We start from the raw sequence: 20,672 nt of genomic DNA on the forward strand, positions 1-20,672 counted from the left end.
GCCACGCAGGATTTTGATACATAGCTTGTATTTCAGATAAGCAAGTGTTTAATTACATTCAATTTTAAGTCTTTAGATAGAAGAAATGTTACACCACTTTTGTGGTGGTCATATTATATAATTCTGCAGTTCAGAAAATGAGGTCAGTATACTGGATTTGTGTAGTCCTTAAAGGTTACTTCTCTTTCAAGTAAAGATAAACCTAATTTGGCTAATTCAGAACTTGCATACCATTAGCATAAAATTTAACATTGCACAACTGCACTGCATGTGTGAATTTGAGAGAGAGAGAGAGAATATGTTGACTGCCATAAAAATATATGTAAATGAAAACCTAAGAAGTTACTTAACCTTTTTGGGCAGCTGCTTCTTCTTCCTTTTTCTTTTGTTCCTCAAGAGCTTTCATCTTCTCTTCATATTCATCAGCTCGTGTTTTCCATTCAACCCTGTTGTTTTGAAGACCATCAAACATAGGTGTAATTTCCTTGTGAAACCTCGAGAATTCCTGTACAAGCAATTGAAAATAGTAAATTAGAAATTTGTAAACTCTGATTAATTGTTAAGTCTGAACTTGTGGAAATACTGTTGAGAAAACATTTAATTTTTCTATTACATCAAATTCCAAGGCATATTGTTGGAAACATTGTGTTGGGATAATAATGCCCTATTGTGCACATAGTCTGTTTGGAAAATATTATAATTATATATTGCACATTTTAATATCTTCCCTAATCCCACATATGATAGCCTGATTCATATAATGCAGCTGTGATACATGATATTTTATAATATGATTATCAGTATCAGGATACAATTAAAAAGTCTGTTATCCTGTAATATATTCCAAGCAGATGAGGATATTTCTAAAGATGTTAAAAAATCATATCACATTTTGCCTGGCATTTTTGGATAATATTAAAAACTACACAGGGATTAAGAATGTAGACATTTCAGTGCCTTACAAAAAAACCAACATATCTACATGCCCCAGATACTGCATTTTCATATTCACTATGCTGTGTTATTAACTGCTTTCTGTAAATATCCATGTTGCTTACTTATAATAAATGGGACTAAGAACAATCAAGCTGGACTTTGTAACTCAGTCTTTCCAGGCAATAACAAATCCTCAGCACCCTGAAGTTTCACTGGGGTCTTCCTCTTTTATGAATTTGCTTCACATCTCTTGAATTTATTCTGTGGGAACAATTCTTTGATGTAACAAAATACTGAAAATTATGGTGGTTGTGACAGTGGTTCACCCTGTGACCAAGAATACTGCTGCTGTCAAGAATTTTTTATTGCGATGTCTTATCACCAATTGTGCCATCAGAACTGCTGGAACAGGAAAACAAAACCAGTTATTCTTACCTTGTACACGAATGTACACACAAAGTCTATGAAACCAACTTGGAGCTTAGGTAGTTCATCTCCTTTGTTTCTGTCCATCATAGGCTAGAACAAAAGAGCAGTAATTAGAATATGTAGATATCAACCTTTGTGGAATGGTGATCTCATAAGCATGGTGGTTCATTATTTATTCAGTGTTTTCATAACAGTTAATACTGCTTAACACAGGGAAATTATTTAGTACTTACAATAGGTTGTTGCTGTAGCACAGTTCGTTCCAGGTCGCCTTGCTCCCAGAATTCATTTGCGACCATGAGGGCAACCTGAAGAGGTACAATTCAGTGGAATTGTCAGCAGAAAATAGTAAATTTAAATAAATAGAACAAAGCTTTCCAGAAAATGCAAAAAGACCTACAGACGCTTTCTGCTGTACTTAAGGTTTTTCCCAAAAAATTATCACTAGCAATATTTTGATGCATGCTGAGTAAATAACTGATTATTGCCAACAGAAACAAGGAAATAGTAGCAACATAAGAGTCTTGTAATACTTGCAATGTGCATAACTTAGAAGAACAAGTATTTGCAGTTCTACTTTGATTATGCTTTGTTAAAACATATTCCTGTAAGGCTAAGTGATGAGCTTCAGCAGGATGGTCAATAAATACTGGAGTATTTAAGTGCTTACATTCCACTCTGTATTACAGAATTTTAGTGTGTTTAAGCTGCTTTGCAATGGCACCAAGATCTACAGAATAGGCACAATTCAAACCATACTGTTGTTAAATCTGTGCCTTAAAAATAGCAGGAAAGTAGCAAAAGTTGTCTAGCAAAGAAATAATTGAGTGAAATATAAGGGTAGCTAGAACAGGTGCCAGAATCAGCTGTGCCGGTTTTAGTGGAATGACAAGTAGAGAAAGGTTGACAACTGCAGAGTGATTGATGACCTACACTCACAGTGACAGAAAGGCAGAGGTTCTTTTCTGGAAGCAATAGGTACTTAAATATGCATCAAGTAATAATAAGTTATTTTTTAAACTGATCATGCACCAAATGGGCAATAAAACAGAGAGTAAATGCAGTATTGCCTACTTCAAAAGTACCTACCTTACTCTGCACTTCCCAGGGCTTGGTTATTGCAGACAGGTCACATCCAGTCATCATCATAGCCCTTTGAAAACAAAAACCAAAACGAGTATAGTTTTGGGTGTCCAAAAGATGGTACCAGATTCTTTTCAGCCCAACAACAAGGTGAGGAGCAATGGCAATAAACTAAACCACAAGAAGTTCCAGCTCCACGTGAGGAAGAACAAATATCCATTAAGGGTAGAAGAGCACTGGAACATGCTACCCAGGGATGTTGTGGAGTCTGTCTGGAGACATTTAAAACCTGCCTGGACCAGTTCCTGTGTAATCTGCTCTAGGTCACCCTGCCTTGGGAGAAGTGTTGGACAGGATGATCTCCAGAGGTCCCTACCAACCCTAACTATCCAGTGCTAGGATGATTATAAAAAAATAAAAGGTCTAGGTGTTAAGGAATTTAAGATGCTAAATGAATTTTTTACACATTTAAAGAAGATTATAGGCATCAGTTTCTAAATTAAAATCATGGTTATGCTCATCATTGGACAATAACACTAAGTCTAAATTTGCATGTTTAGGGGCCCAAATCCTTTTAAAATCTAGTCCCAGATAATTGATTGAATAAGGAGTAAAATATTAACCACCTACATGATGACTTCTTTTTTCGTTGGGTCAATAGAGATATACTTAATTGCCTGCTCTTCTGTTTCCATTTTTTCAATTGCATCCACAATCTTTTGAAACATAGTTCTTTTCCTGTTAAAACAAACCAATAAAGCATATATTACTGAGTGTGAGTTCCTGCATTGAAAATGAAATATAAAATCATATTTATGATATTTGTGCTTTTTCCAAGTACCGTCCTAGTCATAGTAGTATCAAAGTAATACTTCCCTGCTGTTGAATACAAACTTTTCAGGTAACCTAGAACTTCAATTTTGTTACATATCACTGACATGTAAAATAATATGTCAGAGTTCCTGACAAAGAAACAACCAATTTCCTGCCTCTTCAGATTAAACTCTTTGGGGTGACATTCTCATTTTTTAGCATTACATGTTCATTACTTCCTGTAACATACTGAATTGGGAAAAGTGAAGCAAATATTAATAGATGATCTGCCACTCCCTCCCATCAAAAATCCTAAGAGTTACTAAGACCTGACTGAAAAGAACTATCAAAAACAAGCCTGTCTTGCTATTGCTTCTAAATCTTCTAGCTTGTGCTTTGAATGAATGAAATCATGAAATTACTCTTCCCTAAATCTTAATAACTGATATTAAACAATTTCCTGAATTTTCACCTGTCTTCTGACTTTAAATTGTCCCAGTCATAAAACAAAAGTATCAGCATATCTTTAAGGAAGATACCCATTATTAAAGCACATTAACTTAAGAACAGAATTGATAGTTTGAAATCTGGAGTCTTTAGCATATTGAGCACTGAGTTAAGTGGATGTGTGACATGCACACAACCTTACGATTAGGATACCGAATCCACGCTTCTGGAATATAGTGCTTGCTGTAACCAAAAGTATATTGGAATGACCTGCTAAATGTATTACCTACTACGTATTATATACATTCATGCAGTCTCTAATTTGAAAGCTTATAATCAAACTAAGAATGTCTTGGTTTTTGCAAGAGTTAGACTCAATGACAATGTTAAATAGAGCTCTGTTCTCTGCATATAAACATCTTTGTATGCTGCATATAAACAACTATCAACTACAGTTGTGCATTCAATAGGACTGATTTTTTTCAGTAGGAAGTTATACAGAATTTAGTACTTACTTGAAATACAAAGCCAAGTCAGTTGCTATTATTGCAACTTCAAATAAGTGCAGAACGGTTTCATACTGGCGTTTATTTAGGTTCTGGAAGATGTTTAAACTCTGCAAGGTGGAAAGTTTAGGATTTCAATTCCTTTTATAACACTGTCTTTGGTTTGTACTATACAGATCATCTCACAGAATAGGGTAACAAAATTGGCCAACTACAGTCCTTAAATTAAAATAGTGATAAAAATTTAAAATTCACATTCCATTAACCTAATTTTCCTGACTTTTTAAAGCTTCCCAGTTCCCCTTTTCTTCCAGTTAAACTGGTTGGCACAGTTGCCTGCAGCAGTGTGTGGGACCTGCCATGGTACGTGCAATGTCCTTTTCTCAGGCAAAGAGAATGAGACCATCATAGAGCATTTTTCTAAGTGTCTTGGTTTTATTTCCTTCTTTAGCAGAGATGGAAGGCCTCTGTGAGCCAGGGCACAGTGATGCTGCTGAGAGCCTCCAGAGGTCCTGCCAACTGCTCTGCCTGAGAGCAGGAGTCAGTCCCTGGCATCTCATATTTGACAAAGTGCATCGCTATCAATAAAGCGAAAGGTTTGTTTGTTTTTATATCATAAACCTTCTAGGGTTTTTATTAGCATAGTGCTACTGCTTAGCATAAGGATTTATTCTGTGGCCTCATGAGGTCAGGCAACAGCATCACCACAGGGATTAGTAGTGGAAAATGAGGCTGAAGTGGGTGCCTGTCCTTCTGCTGCAAACAAGGGATGGAAGGGGTGCATATGTGCATGCCCTGCTGTTAAACCTCCCTCCAAGATACCTGGCAGAGAGTGTAAATAGTGTGTTCTGCAGTAGCCGGGCGGAGCCTGTCGCCGCCGAGGGCAGGGTGGCCGGTGCCCAGTGGAGGAGCAGGGCCCTGAGGGGCAGCTGAGCCTGGGCATGCGGCGGGAGCGTCACCCCCGCTGCTGGGGAGGGAGCTGGGCACGGCTGCCCCGCGCAGGAACAGCGGGCACGGAGCTCGGCAGAGCCTGCCATTCCCGGCCCTGTTAACCAGCTAGGGTGTGGGGCACGTCTTGGCCTGAGGGCAAGGGAGCTCTCCATGGACATCCTCTGTTCCTCAGCTGCCAGAGCCTGCAGCTGAATTCAGACCTCATAAACCAGGCACAGCCATTTAGTGACAAGATTTTGGGTTTTTATATATATATATATATATATATATATATATATATATATATGTGTGTGTGTATATATATATATGTGTATATATATATATATATATATATATATATATATATATATATATATATAACGTTTTCTGCTTTGGTTTCAATATCAGCTGTTTTGTGCAAACAGAAAAAACCTTAAGAGTGTGAGTGGGGGCCAGAGGAGGAGCTTTTCTGTCTGAGGTGAATGTTCCAGACAGAATCACTGATGTTTCTCTAAAAGTGGAAAATGCAAAAGAATTTTTCTTAAACTTCCAAATTTTAGCATTTCTTATGTGGACCTAGAGAAATGTATGAGACCCAGTGAAATTTGGAACATTGTAATTGGATCTTCAGTGTTGATTGGTGTGAGCAGAAGGTCCATGACGTACCTCATCTTGCAGCAGGGTCTTACTGTACTCTAAGTGATGCCTTTCCAAAATGGAAGAGCCATGAAGTTTTGCCAGGGGAGCAGCTGACCTGTGGAAAAATAAGTAATTATTTAGAGTATAATATATATAAATATCATTTGAAGGCAATAGTTTTTATTCAGGTTTCATATTATTGGTATGATAGTGTAATCTGTATAAATTAGCTATTGGTATGATGCAGAGAAAAAACCCCAACTTGCTTCCCTTCCTTTTTGTGACTGAGTAATGATGGAACTTGGAGAGCACTGGGTGTCAGTGCCTAGTAAAGTCAAAGTGACTGTTAGATGGCTCAAAACTCAAAAACTTTGGTACTTAAAATATGGCTTCATTTTGCCCTGCGTGTTCAGTTTTGCATTTTTTTCAATCTACACTCCTTTTAGGTACCTTAAAAGTAGCCTTTATACATCTTTTACTGTTTATTCTGCAGCATGGCTTTTGAACTCTTGTACATCTGTAATGACCAGGCCATGTGCCCTGGGATTCTAATTAACTGTAACTTTAAGTCTAAAGTAACAGATGTGCTGGTTTTGCACCACACAATATAATGGAGTTTAATTCCTCTAATGCTCTTGGGCTACTTCACTCCCCCAAAATTGCCTTTTTATGGACAGCAAAAGTCCTGATAGCTCGTTTGTTCTGTTTTACCACAGATCTTAAAGCGTTCCCCTGATGTTGGACTAAGCTTCAAGAAGAGGAAATTCTGCATCAGATTATGGTTGTGAGATGAAGAGAGGAGCCTCCTACTTACATGGGCTCCAGGTAGTTCTGCATGTTTGGAAGTGCATTTTTCCCCTTTTCCCCTTGGTTTATAGCTCTGTTTCCCAGATCACCCAAGGTGGATTGCTGCATGGCACCCCTATTTTCTGATGTGATTAGGACTGTCATGGTAAAGCCTGATGAGTTCTATAAATAGCTTTACTGCATATGACCCCATGTAGAGGGCTTTCATCTAGGGAAGACCACAGTGGAAAGATTTAAACCCAACCTGCTACAACCCCCCTTAAACTTGTCGGGATGAGAGGCAGTCCATTGAATAAGACTCAGCATCTGTCATTCTCTTTCCTACGTCACCTGGAGAATCCCTGGGAATAATCAGAAAATCCCTTTGCGTCACTGCTCCAGCACACAGGCTGAAAAGGCTGAAATGTGAGCAGTGGATTCAGGGTCAGAGGGGTGGGATCAATCACTCTGGAGATACGGTTGGTGGAAACTAGCCAGAAAATTGTAATCTTCTGATACACATGACATTCTGAGAAAGGTGTTCTCTGGCTAGCACATGGAAACAAGCCCACACAGATCACATAAAATACTAAATGGTAGGATGTTCATTCCTCAGGAGAAGAGTGGGTCTCACCATGACACATAATGTTTTAATACAAGGGAAAATTTAAATGAATTAATATTGTTTCATAACAAACAAGGTAAAAATCACAATTAAATCCTTTAGACTGTTTTCTCAGAACATATTACAGCATGAATTGCAAAGCTTGAACCTCACGATGTGTAATTTCTGGGTCTGTGGACCCAGCAGTAGAACTCAAGCTTGTTCACTCAGATTTTGTATAGCATAGGAGATTGCACCTCAGGAAAGGACCTATATCAGGAAACTGAGTGTGGGAAAGAACCACTGAACTAGTCAAATTAGACAGTGAAAAAAACAGAGAAAAAAATTCTGTCTCCCTCTAAACTGGCCCTTGTCTATATCACATCTTGAATCACTTTCCAGAAAAGTACTTGTGCCCTGTCTTGAAAAAGTAATCCAATTATGGATTTTAATTTACTTTACTAATTTCTTTGTATCCTCATGCACATGAGGCTCTGTCTGTCACAATCCAAGCATTGCTAGAGTTTTAAAAGCTACAGTCTTAAAAATGGATTGCAGCTTCAGGAGATCTTTCTAAGATCCTGCCTTTGCATTTTGTCTTTGTGTTTCAGCTGTGTGAAGTGCTCTGGGGCAGAAATCTTCTGTAGCATAATTATTTATTCATGCCAGATGAATATGGAATAGATACCTTATATTTTTGCAAGTTTTGACATTTTAAAATTTGTTTTCCACTAAAGGGAGTACATTTCCATATATTTGATCACTTATACTTACTTCATTTGATACAGGTTATTGGTCCCTCTGTGATCAATGTCATGGCAGAAAGCAGCAGCAACCATGGCAAAGGCTTCTAAATCAGTATAGTATTTCTTTATTTTTCCTGTCTGTAAAAGAAAATAGATAATTCTGAGCACGAGTCTTCCTGAATTTTCCATCTGGAGTTGAAAGAATACTAGTTTATAAATTTGGGGTTAATATTAGCAACATTACCATCAGCAGAGTAAACATTGTTTGTCCCACATTGAATCCATGTCTCCAGTTATGGTAAGTGATATCCCGATAACCTTTCCTGACTGTGTACATCCATCTTGTTAGGACCTGTTGGGAACAAAAGGGAACAGACAGCTGTTAATTGAAGCAGAACAAAGGAATTCCCATTAAATAACTAGAATATACTATGAAATTATTTAATTTTACAAGTTCTTTGAAAACAAATGTTTTTCATTAAATTAAACATGGAAACAGCAAATTTTTCTACATAGATGCATGTGGATTTAATTCCTTGCCTATCTTACACAATTCAGGATTAATTTGATGTTTTTCTGACAAATATGTAAACGTTTCATTGAGAATGGAAGATTGTTAACCATACCATTAATATTTTAGTGTGGCCTACTTCTTGATTAAAGCATGTAAAACCATCTATTTTTCTTCCATTTAAAAATAAATATAAACAAGAAAAATAAACCAGACCTCAGCTGGGACTTTGAATTTTTCAACAACATTTATCTCAAAGAACAGTCGTATTCCACAAGTTATCAGGCCATGCTCTGTAACAGGGAAGTCACTGAAGCGGAATTCGTACAGTTCTAAATCTTTTGGATCAGGTAATTCTTCTTTCTGTTAGGAAATATCAAAAACAAGGGGTTTTCTGTCAAGAACAAAGATGGAAAACCTTTTTTAATTTTCCTCAGTATAAATACTGTTTAAGGACAGTATGCTGATTATGTCTTCAAAGGTCTCAGGTGTCAGTATGAACTAATGTGTATTAAATTATGGAATACAATCATGATACTGCTGGCTTTCTTCTCAAAATTAGTAGATAAAAGCCTTGGGCAAATCCTACTCTGAATTCCAACAAAATGTGTTGTAACCTTCTCAACATTTCCTTAGTTTAGAAATCTTCGTCCTTGGAAATTCTCTTCCCGGGTATAGAATCCCATGATTCTCCCACTTTTAGCCTGATCTCAAGGCTGCATTCATCTTTTTCTCAACCAAATTAAATTGTCTATTTTGTAAATATGATACAGAGTCACACTGAATAGCCTAACTGGTAATAGTGCTAATAGTGAACTGCTCTCTAACACTCTGCATCTCTCTCAAAGCCTAGGGAGACCAGCATCTTATTTTAAAGAATGTGTTCCAATCCAAACAAGAATTCTTCAAGGAGGTCTGATGCAACACAAAAAGTAGCTTATATTATCACAATTACTGCCTTTGTCCTCAGTAATCTATAAAGGATCTTCACTTTATAGAGAAAGAAAAAAGACGACTGAATGGATTCATGTATTTCAACAAATAAGGCTGATCATCCTTTTCCTTCTCCCTGGGTTTTTTCCTTTATATCTACAAAGATCTGAGATCAAGGACAAAGAAATATAGACCAGTGTTGTTTTAAGACCCATTACTTGGTGAATCATGAGATCTAGAAACACCTTCTTTATCCTATTAGTTATCTGGGTTTCCAGGTCATATAATAGGAAAAAGCACTTGTATGTAGCCTTGGCAGTGCAGAAGATATTAGACCTTTGAATTAGTGACTCCACAATGTTGAAAGAACAAATTGGTTTTTGTAGATTAAAAATTTATATCAGTATTATGTTTTTAAATTCAGAGCCTGTAGCAGAATAATCAGAGTTTGCTCTACCCATGGAAAAATTTTATAATGTCTATTATTTTTTGAGGATTTTCATGCTGCAAAATTCAACTTCCTTTAAAAGCAATGTGAAATGACAGGTTCCGACCAATTTGACCAGTTCCAACTGGTTTAGACTGGTTGAGACCAGTTTGAACCGGTTCCAACCAGTTTGAACCAGTTCCAACCAGTTTGAACTGGTTCTGACTGGTTCTGACCAGTTCCAACTGTTTTGAACCGGTTCTGACCATTTATAACCAGTTCCCACCTGTCTGTTTATGTTTTTTTTTCACCACTCACAAGCTGTGCGAGCATCTGCTGTGTGGAAGGCAGTGAAACATTCACACCAGTGCATTCCCGCATGCACTACAAAGAGTTTAGTGAGATCTTTTCCCTATGGCTGTGCGTACATTAGCAAATGTGGTGGAATAGGAGGAAATATGTGAGGTTGTTGGTACTGGAAGTCAACAGATTTGTTTGTATTTTGACCTTTTTTCTTCAACCTAGCTCTGTTTTGATCCATTAACAGTGGAAGTTCATTCAGTGTTTTCATTCAGAGCACATCTCTGCTCGGAATTTGAGGTTTTTCAGATAAAGTAGGCCAATTCATGTGCTCCAGGACTGTTGAAATGCACTGAATGGGCACAAATAGGAGCTTTCTTCCAAAGTCAATGCCTTTCTAGATTGAAGTACTGAGACAGCCAGAGCACTGCACTACAAACTCATTTTTGTTGTGCTAGTAACGGAGTAGTAGATCAGAGAACTCATGAGGTCAAATCTGTTTTGTCACTGTGGAGTCACAGGTCACTGTCTTTAGACTTCTCTGCCTATGGATATGCAGGAAAAAATAATCTGAAAGTTAGTTTGTTCCCCTGGACACTGCTCCCTACGTTGTCTTACCTACAATGCAAGTGGCCTCACCACAATATCCCTTTCTTTTATTTTCAGAATTAAAGAAATTAAATTCAGTTATAGCATTTTCCCTATGAATATTTTAATAAATGTAAAAATTTGTGTTAATTAATATAAAAATGTTTATGTAACTCTGACTGTCCAAGTGTCTTGGTGTACATTTATGACAGAATGCTTCCCCGTGGTTAGCAGTGGGGTCTGCACAAAGAAGGAGAGAAGAGGTTGAGGATGTGTTACTAAATCAACTCCATCTAGCCTGTGGAACTGATAGCTAACATTGATTGTATTAATCAGAATTTCACCATACACAACCTTTTCTATGATGAGGACACATTACCCTCTGATATAAATACACCACCTGAATTTTCATTTTAATGACTTACCAAAATCCTGATGAGATCCTTTTGATCACACTCCTCTAAACTTTTTGCATTCAATTTCTCCTTGTATTTCTGAAAATGAAAAAGAGTAAGAAAATTCAGGTTTTGTGTAGTAAGTTTCCTCTTTTAATTTTGTGGCTGTGGACAGAAACTTACCAGGATAGATTCAACTTCAGCAGGGGTGGCCTTTGTCTGGTACATAAGCATTTCCTGAGCAATGTCTTTCCTGTTTTCAAGTTTGTTCATTTTGTCATAAGTGTCAGTATTTAAAACAGACCACCCCAGGAACTGTGTGAGAGTCTGCAACAGAGTCAAGAAAAGCAGAGATGATGCCATGACAACAGAATGAACCTGAAAATTTGAACTTAGTTCTCTTAAAGTCCCATTTCTGTTAGTGCCCTTTGAAAAGCAAGGTACTATTCTACTTGTTAGAGGCCTTTATCTTCCTTCAGCCAGTTCTGTTAGCTCTCACAGCTTCTAATGACGTTTGGCTCATTAAGTAATTAATATTCCCATTTTATATACAGGACTTTGAGGCTTATGAAGCTTAAGTCAAGTGGGTGGACTTGGGTACACTGTGTAGCATCTTATCTTGCCTAAGTGCATGCGATTATGAATGCTCTGTGAGCTCCCATGGTCACAGGCTTGGCATCTATTGGCAAGCAGCACACCATACCTGCTTACCCCCTGCTACTTAGGAGATGCTGACCATCATTAAAAAGTCAAAGGATTAAAAGTAAAATTATAAGAAACTTTTGTTTATTTCTAGAACATAAATGATCACTTAAAATTTTTCAGTTTTATAAAGCGAGATAAAATCTCAGATTCTTAAGAAAATGCATTGTGAAGAAGATAGACAATTGGCTAGATGATAATATGGAATATTTGAAAATTTTTTGACATATAAAAATGACTTTTTACTGCAATATTTTTTTTAACATCACATAGCTCCTCAAACCCCCTAATCCTATTAAGCTTACTTCAGTGATCTGTTCATCGTATTCGTCAAAAGGTTTTCCATCTTTCCTGTTGTAAAACGTTGCAACTCCCACAATTTCTTCTTTTTTGTTGACAATAGGCAATGACAAGACGTTTTTGATAACCCATCCAGATTCGTCCACTGGTCCTTTCTGTAGGAAAACCAAAAACCAGGAAATGTGTATTTCTTTAAAGTAATAATACAGCTATAGACATAAGCAATGTAACAAAAAAAATTTTTTTGTGCATTGCAATCAAATAAGAAATTATTTATACAATCAACTGTATAACCAATTAATGGCAAGCACTAGAATATTTTTCTACAAAATTTATAATTATTAACATTACTGAATTTACCTGAAATGTGAAGTATTCATCTGCTGGTGCATTCATCATGTTACAAATCTACAGCATAAAGAAAATGACACATTGTTGAAATGGAATATAATGTGCATCAAAACTTGGTCTAATATTTTTTAAAGGAATATTTATTTTCTAAGCTAACAATAGTGAGCATCCTAGCTAGCTACAGAAACTAAAACTGTTCCTCTTAAATTAGATGTGGTTATTCTAACAGACATAATTTTGGAATGTTTGTAGCCAAGTCCCTCAGTGTCTCACAGTGCAAAAGCATAATGCTTAAGAAAATCACTTCCAGTTTAAAATGGCATGGGGGTTTCTAGAAATAAAGAATTGAGTACTAAGAGTTCTATTAAAAATGCTACAGGGTTACCCATAGCTGTCATACATCCTGACTTTGAATTACATATGTCTATGCAAGAAGATATAGGAAATTAAGAGAAATTTAAAACCTTGCATGTGATGATTTTCTAACTTTGACATTTTTTGTGACATTCGGCACACCAAGAAAGTGGCATCAGAAACACATATTATTCCTCGGATATCATCACAATCTGAGGGAAATTATCCTGCTGTTTTCACCATTTGTGCTGATGCCTTGCCTCCATCCAAAATACTGATTCAAATTATTTCACTGGGAACCAAAGGCACTGGAAGCATCATGATATTTTTGTAGAGGATTTTGGTCATGGCGAGGTTTGGGGTTTTTTTGTTCAGTCAGAACAACTGCATGATTTAAAATGCAAGTTTTAATTTTGCTATGAACTTACAAGACCATTTTCAGCCACATATGTTGGCAATCCACTGACAAGACACCAGTGATCTGCTGGAGGTGACCTTTTGAGAGACAATGAAATTAATTTATTTCTACAATGTAGACATGCTATTCTATCCCAGCAATGCCTAATTACCACACATTCACATCTGCCAGTGAATACTCACGGAATGACTTTGATTTCTTCTTGTCCATGTAACAGATAGTCAATAATCTTATAGAAGTTGACTTCCTAAATAAAAATATAAAAACATCTAGGTGACTTGTAGAACTTCAATATCAAACTTAGGATTAATAAAAAGTAAAATTAATATTCTCACTCGTCCATCAGGTGTCTTGGGGCCTTTGTAAGGCTCTGCTTCCCCCAGCCGGATTGGCCACTCATCATAGAACTCCTGACAAAATGATACACAGGAAGAAAGGAAAAAACAAATCAGTTCTGTGTTCATAGATAACATCACATCTGTGTATTACAGTTTGATTTTTATTTCTACTTAGTTTACAATGGTCAGATTTCAGAAAATATTAAGAAAATATTGATAATTACATTCCAGACAAGAAATGTTTGCCAGCAAATTGCAGGCTAATCTTATCCCTAAAGAGTTGTACAGCTTAATTGTTCTTTTAGCAGGTAGATATTTCCAAAGCAATAATCAGACCTCCACCTCTACCCTTTCTTGCATGGAATTATGAATATGAAAAATTATTTCAGAATTGGCCTTTATGTTTATTTTGGTTGTATCCTTTGCCATATTTATATTTTGCATGTAATCTTTGTAACATTGTTAGATTTTAAATAAATTATCCCAAGGAGTTAGAAAGCATGGGAACTTTGTGTCTTGGAGACTTCTCATTAGGAGTTTCTAGCAAGTAGGAAAACTAGTTTTTACCTTCTCTTTAGTCATGTCCAGCAGACCAACAGAGTATCTTTCACAATTCAAATACATTCGAATAGTATACAGTGCTTTATGAAACTGTCGTTCTATATCTGTTAGCTCTTCAAATACTTTGTTGGCAGACCACAAAAGCATCTATTTACAACAAAAGAGAAAGAGGATAATGTCCAGAACAGTAAGAAAGCATAAACATATGAATCCTGTGCATTCCAGAATGAAATTATAAGGTGCATCACTGTTAACAAATTTTTAAAAGAATAAATAAATTATATCCTTACTTCAATAAGATTGCAAGTTTATAAAATAATGGGAATGATAATTGTTTCAGAGAAAAATGAAGTATTTTTATTAAAAAATGCTTCTGTACCTGGCTTTTTCGTGATTCGATATTGTGGAGATACGACGTATGATTATTTCTTATCATCAAAGATATAAAGTTGAGGTATTTCTTAAATACCTAAAAATGACAAAGATCAAAAATATAGCAAAAGTATTAAATTAAGATACAGAGTCACTCAAACTACTTGTTGAACTAAAAGCTATATTATTGTGTGACATTTTACCTCTTCGTCCTCTTTTGAGAACTCAGGGGCATTTAATTTGTTGAGTGCCATCACAACAGCAAGCACCTCTTTACCCTGTGTAATTGCAGTTGCCAACATATTGACTGTTTTATAACCAGTTTTTTTGTCCATGAAGTCAGAAAAATGGTTGTTCTGAAAGAAAAGGGAACAAAATCACAAGTTAAATGCGCAGCAATTACCATGCCAAGAGCAAATGATCATTTTATTTGGTAACTGATGTTTGCAATGCTGTAAACACTGTTTCACAGTGCCGTAGGTTTATACTTGAAAAAAAACCACTATCATTACTTAACTTGGTCTTGCAGAGTTATTTGTACAAGCTTAACCAAAGCATTGGTTATGAAGATAGCTTTTGAAACCAAGTTTTTGTGCAGGTCTTTATTATAACACTGAGGAATTAAAAATATGGGAAATACATGATCTTGTGACTACCTGGGAATCTAATCTGTACGGCTCGCGTTTTAGATAATTACTTCATAGCTATGTTAATATTTATTATTATTTAATTATTTCAGTAAGTAAAATTCATTATGCATTTCCCTCATACAATATTTAAAAGTACCTCCTATCCTGTATAAAATACTTATGGCAGAGAAGCATCCCCAGCAAGTATTCACCTAGCTGACCTGTTTCTTATTCTTTCCTCTCTGACACACTCCCATCCCTGTTGCTCCCAGCTCTACAGGCTCTTTTGTGGAAGGAGAGGATATAGGTATAGGATATAGGACCAGAGCTGCTTTTGTTGAGTGTGTGATCCTGTGGGAATAAGGCCATGTGACTAATGAATGACCCACAACTCAATACTCCATATTTACATTTTCATCCTCAAAATCAAATGCTGAGGAGGTTTTAGCAAAAGCTATTATTTTAATTATTTTAATGTAAAAATATTGAGAAGCTAGTTCATGCTTCATGGATAACTGTTTTATTTCCTCATAGCCAAGAAATTCTTGGGTTTTTTTCTTCAAAGGCTTTAGTGTTCTCTTGAATTTAATAAAAAAGGGATTTAAATATTTTCAGGGAAATCTGTTTGTCAAGGGTTGTTATGTTTTGTTACTAAATGTTATTTAGTAACAAAATGTAAAGGTATTATTAAGAAAATACATCTGAATGAGGTGAGTTGGAGGTTTGAAATCTGTTGAGATGTGCATACTGAGAAATGCTATGGTTGTACTAAGCAACTAAAATAGCCAGACTCTGTCTTCACAGAGCCTTTTCCATCCCCGCACGTTTCACTGCTAACATGTCAGTACTCAAACTTCTTCAGTTTGAGTTTTTAGATTTTCCTCTTAATTTCCTTTTGCCCCTCTTCCCTCTAGCCATTGTTTCTAGTATAGGTTGAATTTATGGCATATACAACTCTAACAAGAAAGACAGAATTTTATTATGTCATCAAAATATTAGGGTTTGGGCTTTTTCCTTGTTTTTCGTAGTGTTTAGGCAGTCCATCTTTTATGTTTGCATTTTATATTTCCTTCCAGGGCTGCATTTCAGTGAAACAAATTAAATGTCTGGAAGTAACTCTTAAATATTGTATTTATGCCCTGGGCATAAATACAATATTCTCTTACAGAGAATTGATTCCCTTAAGGACAGTCTGTGTCATCCCCATAAATCTCATGCAATGTATCTGGCTCTATTCAGGTCCCTGGAAAGTGTAGCCACTTTTGAATATATTGTCCATGTGGAAATGGGAACGCTTTCTCTGTTTCCAGCAAACTCCCTGAGTTGTTATTTTCTGGTTTTCTCAGAGAAAGGCAGAGGAACATCTCCTGTAACAGACATCCAGAGAAAATGCCAGGCAATCTGTCTCTTCTGTGTGAGAATCAAATACTGTCCTGCAGCCTGCTAAACAAGTGTGTTATTACATGGAAATATTCGGTTTTCTGTGGGATGTATTATCTACTGACACAATCATTCTGGACTTGGGTGTGGGTTTGAGCTTCGAGTTTTGCACTTCTGACTGTTTTAGCCCTCAAAAACCCAGTAAATTAGACAGGTAACTTGACACTGCTTTGAAGTCCCTCTGTGTCACTAAGAGCATCTAGTGTTCCTGGGTTTAGGTTACTGTATTCTTCTGTGAAGGAAGAAATAAACATTTCAGACACTCCTGGATTTCTGAACACTTAAAAAGGATCTGTAGACACTAAATTAGCTGAATCAGCAGGATTCAGCTGCTGTGTCTTTCTTATTTTAATAATGCCAGAATGAAGGTACAAGCAGTGGTGATCAGAATTATTCAGAAGAAGCACTTTGGTCATGCAATTTTTGCAAAGGATAGAAACATTTTAATAAAGTCTATGTTAAAAAACAGATAATGTAGTAACCACAAGCCATCCTGTGCCTAGATAGTGTGAAGCAGAAAGATAAAAATACCTTCTAATGAATTGGCAGCATTCCCACAGCACATACGAAGACTCCTGTCTCCTGTGATTTGCATATACAAGCAAAATGTTGTGCTTAGATTGAGGCTTTTCATTACTGAATATTTTATACATAATTTCTAGGAGGTTTGGAGCCTTTATTTCCAAGAGATTTGTAGAAATATTTTCTCTCAGGACCATAAGCGCTTTCTTTTTTTCCAAAGAAAACCGTTCTTTACAATATCTTAAGAAATCATGCTCATAGATGAATAAGTAAGAAATGTGGTCTGCAGTACCAGAGCCAGAAGAACATCTTGGTGCTTCCATGACTACATGAATGTGGACACTTAGTCTACTTGAGCCTGATCATATGAATCAACCTGTCTTTTAGAACAATGTTTTGAACTTTCAGCTCTCAGTTAAATCACAAAATAGGCTTTAAAAGAGAAACTATGGAAAATGAATCTGCTGCTAACTCCCTAACTATAGTACATTTGCAGACATTTCCTACTAGCTCCATTTAATGTTGAGATTCCAAGCCATTTACTATGCAATGATCAGTTCTTTAATTAGGCCCTGAGATATGCAACATATCCTGGATTTGCAGGAAGCCAGCACCAGAACCTAGCTAGCATGACCAGCTAGCACAACACTTTTGATGAAGGAATGTTTCCTAATATCCAATCTGAACATCTCCTGGCACAACTTGAGGCCACTTCCTGTTATCCTATTATTTGTTAGTTGGGAGAAGAGGCTGACCCCCACCTTTCAGGGATTTGTAGACATTGATAATGCCCCTCTAAGCCTGCTTTTCTCCAGGCTCAACACCCCCAGCTACTTCAGCCATTCCTCCCAGGACTTGTGTTCCAGATACTTCTTCCGCTTTGTCACCCTGCTCTGGAGATGCTCCAACACCTCAATATGTTTCTTGTAATGAGGTGCCCACAGCTGGACACAGAATTCAATGTGTAGCTTTACCAGTGCTTGATACAGGGCCACAATCTCTGCCCCATTCCTGCTGGCCACTGTTTCTGATCCAAGCCAGGATGCCCTTGGCCTTCTTGCCCACCTGGGCACTGCTGGCTCATGTTCAGCTCATGTTCAGCTGCTGTTGATCAGCATCCCCAGGTCCTTTTCTGCCCGGCAGCTTTCCAGCCACTCCTCCCTGCATTGCTGCCTGCAGTTGAAGTGACCCAACGCACAAGGGATAAGACTTAATCCTGCAGGTGAGGAGATAGGGCCAAGACAGCAGATGCCTGTTTTCCCCTGCCTCTTTCCCCTTGTAAAGCACAGAGGAAGAAGGGGTTACTGTGACCCCTTGCAGTTATGACTATTTTGCTCCTTGGGTGGGAGGTTCTGGTTTGGATAGATAGAGCTCAGACTGCACATATTTCTTTGCATCATCTCCACGTTTCTGGTTTTCTTTCTGGTAGTTCTACATTCTTGTCTTCTCTTCCTTATCTTTTCAGTGTTCTTCCACTGATTGTCTTGCATTGGCTCAAATTTCTCAAAATTTTAACCACTTGATAGGTGGTAATAATGTGTTATAATGCTTCATCTCTTACTTCTACTTAGCCTAATTTCAACTCACAAATGTTTTTGTTTCATGATATAATTGAGTATGAATAGCAAATTTTATAAAAAACACATACTAACCATCTATCTGGCCCTTTCTTAGGCCACACTCCAAAAATTACATATTGTCAGGGATGTAAATTTCATTTTAAGATGTAACTTACTCACATTACAGAACAAATTGACTTTGTTATTGTCAATATGACTAGAGTTATGTCATTGAAATGCCTGCTTGTTATTTGCCATATGTAGTGACTATTTCGCAACTTCTTGAAATTGGATTTGTATTATATTAAGTGCTTTTTCACGTGAAACAAGAAAATTAGATAAAAGAGAGCTTTTAATTTTCATTCTTAATGTACTTTTTTCCTTCAGTTTTGGTAACTTTCCTGTTAGAATAGTAAATAAAGGAAAGAATTGTTTGGGGTTTTCTTCTGGAAGGCACGATGAATAGGAATGCGTTCCTATATTAAAATATTTTCTGATAAATTGACTAAATCTTTGCCATTATAGAAGATTGGAATGTGTTTCCATTTTTCCAGTTAATATTGTTGAGTGTGAGTTTCTGGCAATCTATTGTTTATTATCAAGATAAGATAAAATGGAGGAGCAGACATTAACATTTACAGTGCATATTCTTCCCTTGCAAAAAGCTACCTCAGTCAGCCTGGAGTCTGGGGACCAGAACATCCATGTTAATCTGAAACTCCTGTCAGTTTAGACAGGCCTGGAATTAAAGTATCTCCTACTCTTGGGTTAAAGTGTAGAGCTGCTGTTCTGAAGCTGGATCAGCTTACAAAGGGATGATACCAGTGCTTGCAACTTGAAGATGTGTTTAAGTTGATTTGTACCATAGGTTTCCAGTGGTTAAATTAGGTGCCACAACAATCACTCTTCTGGCTGCTTAATCTGAGTTGGAATCTCCCATGGTCTCTTGTTTCTTCACTTCACTGGGGGTTGTGAATTCCAGTGCAAGACTTCTAAAAATGAGGGCTAGTTATTTCAGCATCAAAATATTTCAGCTCCTTTATAGATCTAAACCAAAAGCCTTCACTTCTTTTGAAGCATTTCCCCACCATTTTTATAATTTTATACTCAACTAAGGCAAATAATTTTATTTCTTGATTTTTCAGTCCTTAATTAAATCCTTGCTTTCAATACCTTTGAATGAAAGCAGCAGTGCAATAATTTAAATAGGTTATGGATTAAAGCAAATATATAAAGTCTTTATTACTGATTCTTACAAGCTGAGAATGTGAGATTTTGATTCCCCAAAAAACATATACTCCTTGTAGAAGTATTTTTCAGTTCTTAGTTTTATTTGGAAATAATGCCTTGGAGAAAAATGTAAGGTAATTGTACTATTCTTTATAATGTTGTCTGTGTTATCATTTACTGTTAAAAGAATATTAATGGACATATCAAAATTTTTGTAGCCTATTATTTTACTTTGTAATATTTGAGGCACATAATCTGCTATACACTGTGAATAATGTGAGACAAATCAGTAGGGTAATGGTCCTGTCTGGCCTTCTGTTTCTCACAACTATGAAATCCTGGATTACACACTATTAGCTCTCACAGTCAACAGGTCCATAATCTTGTGGGGAGGAGACTGATTACTAAGTTAATTATCGAAGGTCTGTATCTTCCTCCGCTTTTCTTTTCTGGAGCATTAGTCAGGATGAGGAGCTTCCTCACGTTTATTGGTACCTTTCCAGTTAGAAGGAGATAATCCCTAAAGAACTGGTTACCAGGCACTAAAAGTGGAGTCATTTATTTTTCAGTGATTTATTGCTGTTGTGATCTTTTATTCCATTTACTTTTGTTATAAAGGGGTAATGATTGAAGCATGAAAATGTCACACCACGCGTTTGTCAATGTTGTCATGTACTTAAGGCTTAAAAAACACTATGCTGTTTGGATATGGACTGTGTCAATAGTAAAAAGTTGATAGAAATAAAATTTTTAAAGTACTAAAGCAAACTAGAAATAATCATTGTGCATTTTGTATTCTGACAAGGCACTAGGGGAAAAATTC

At 36.6% G+C, this 20,672-nt stretch overlaps 1 protein-coding gene across 2 annotated transcripts in view; it reads right to left on the minus strand.

Moving 5' to 3' along the window:
• Nucleotides 1-20,672, minus strand: part of PDE6C (phosphodiesterase 6C) — a 28,950-nt gene that overhangs the window by 5,434 nt on the left and 2,844 nt on the right. For both annotated transcript variants that reach the window (XM_038140423.1, XM_038140424.1), the window contains exons 2-21: nt 14,673-14,825; nt 14,477-14,566; nt 14,104-14,244; nt 13,534-13,608; nt 13,381-13,445; nt 13,209-13,275; nt 12,436-12,483; nt 12,081-12,230; nt 11,257-11,400; nt 11,104-11,172; nt 8,647-8,793; nt 8,164-8,271; nt 7,948-8,057; nt 5,811-5,898; nt 4,224-4,324; nt 3,079-3,186; nt 2,455-2,518; nt 1,599-1,673; nt 1,372-1,455; nt 352-505 (exon numbers count right to left, since the gene is read on the minus strand). In XM_038140423.1, the coding sequence (XP_037996351.1) occupies nt 352-505; nt 1,372-1,455; nt 1,599-1,673; nt 2,455-2,518; nt 3,079-3,186; nt 4,224-4,324; nt 5,811-5,898; nt 7,948-8,057; nt 8,164-8,271; nt 8,647-8,793; nt 11,104-11,172; nt 11,257-11,400; nt 12,081-12,230; nt 12,436-12,483; nt 13,209-13,275; nt 13,381-13,445; nt 13,534-13,608; nt 14,104-14,244; nt 14,477-14,566; nt 14,673-14,825 (2,041 nt within the window). The remainder of the gene's footprint in view (nt 1-351; nt 506-1,371; nt 1,456-1,598; nt 1,674-2,454; nt 2,519-3,078; nt 3,187-4,223; nt 4,325-5,810; nt 5,899-7,947; nt 8,058-8,163; nt 8,272-8,646; nt 8,794-11,103; nt 11,173-11,256; nt 11,401-12,080; nt 12,231-12,435; nt 12,484-13,208; nt 13,276-13,380; nt 13,446-13,533; nt 13,609-14,103; nt 14,245-14,476; nt 14,567-14,672; nt 14,826-20,672) is intronic.

Source organism: Motacilla alba, chromosome 6 (assembly GCF_015832195.1).
Source record: "Motacilla alba alba isolate MOTALB_02 chromosome 6, Motacilla_alba_V1.0_pri, whole genome shotgun sequence".
Classification (NCBI taxonomy): Eukaryota; Metazoa; Chordata; class Aves; order Passeriformes; family Motacillidae; genus Motacilla; species Motacilla alba.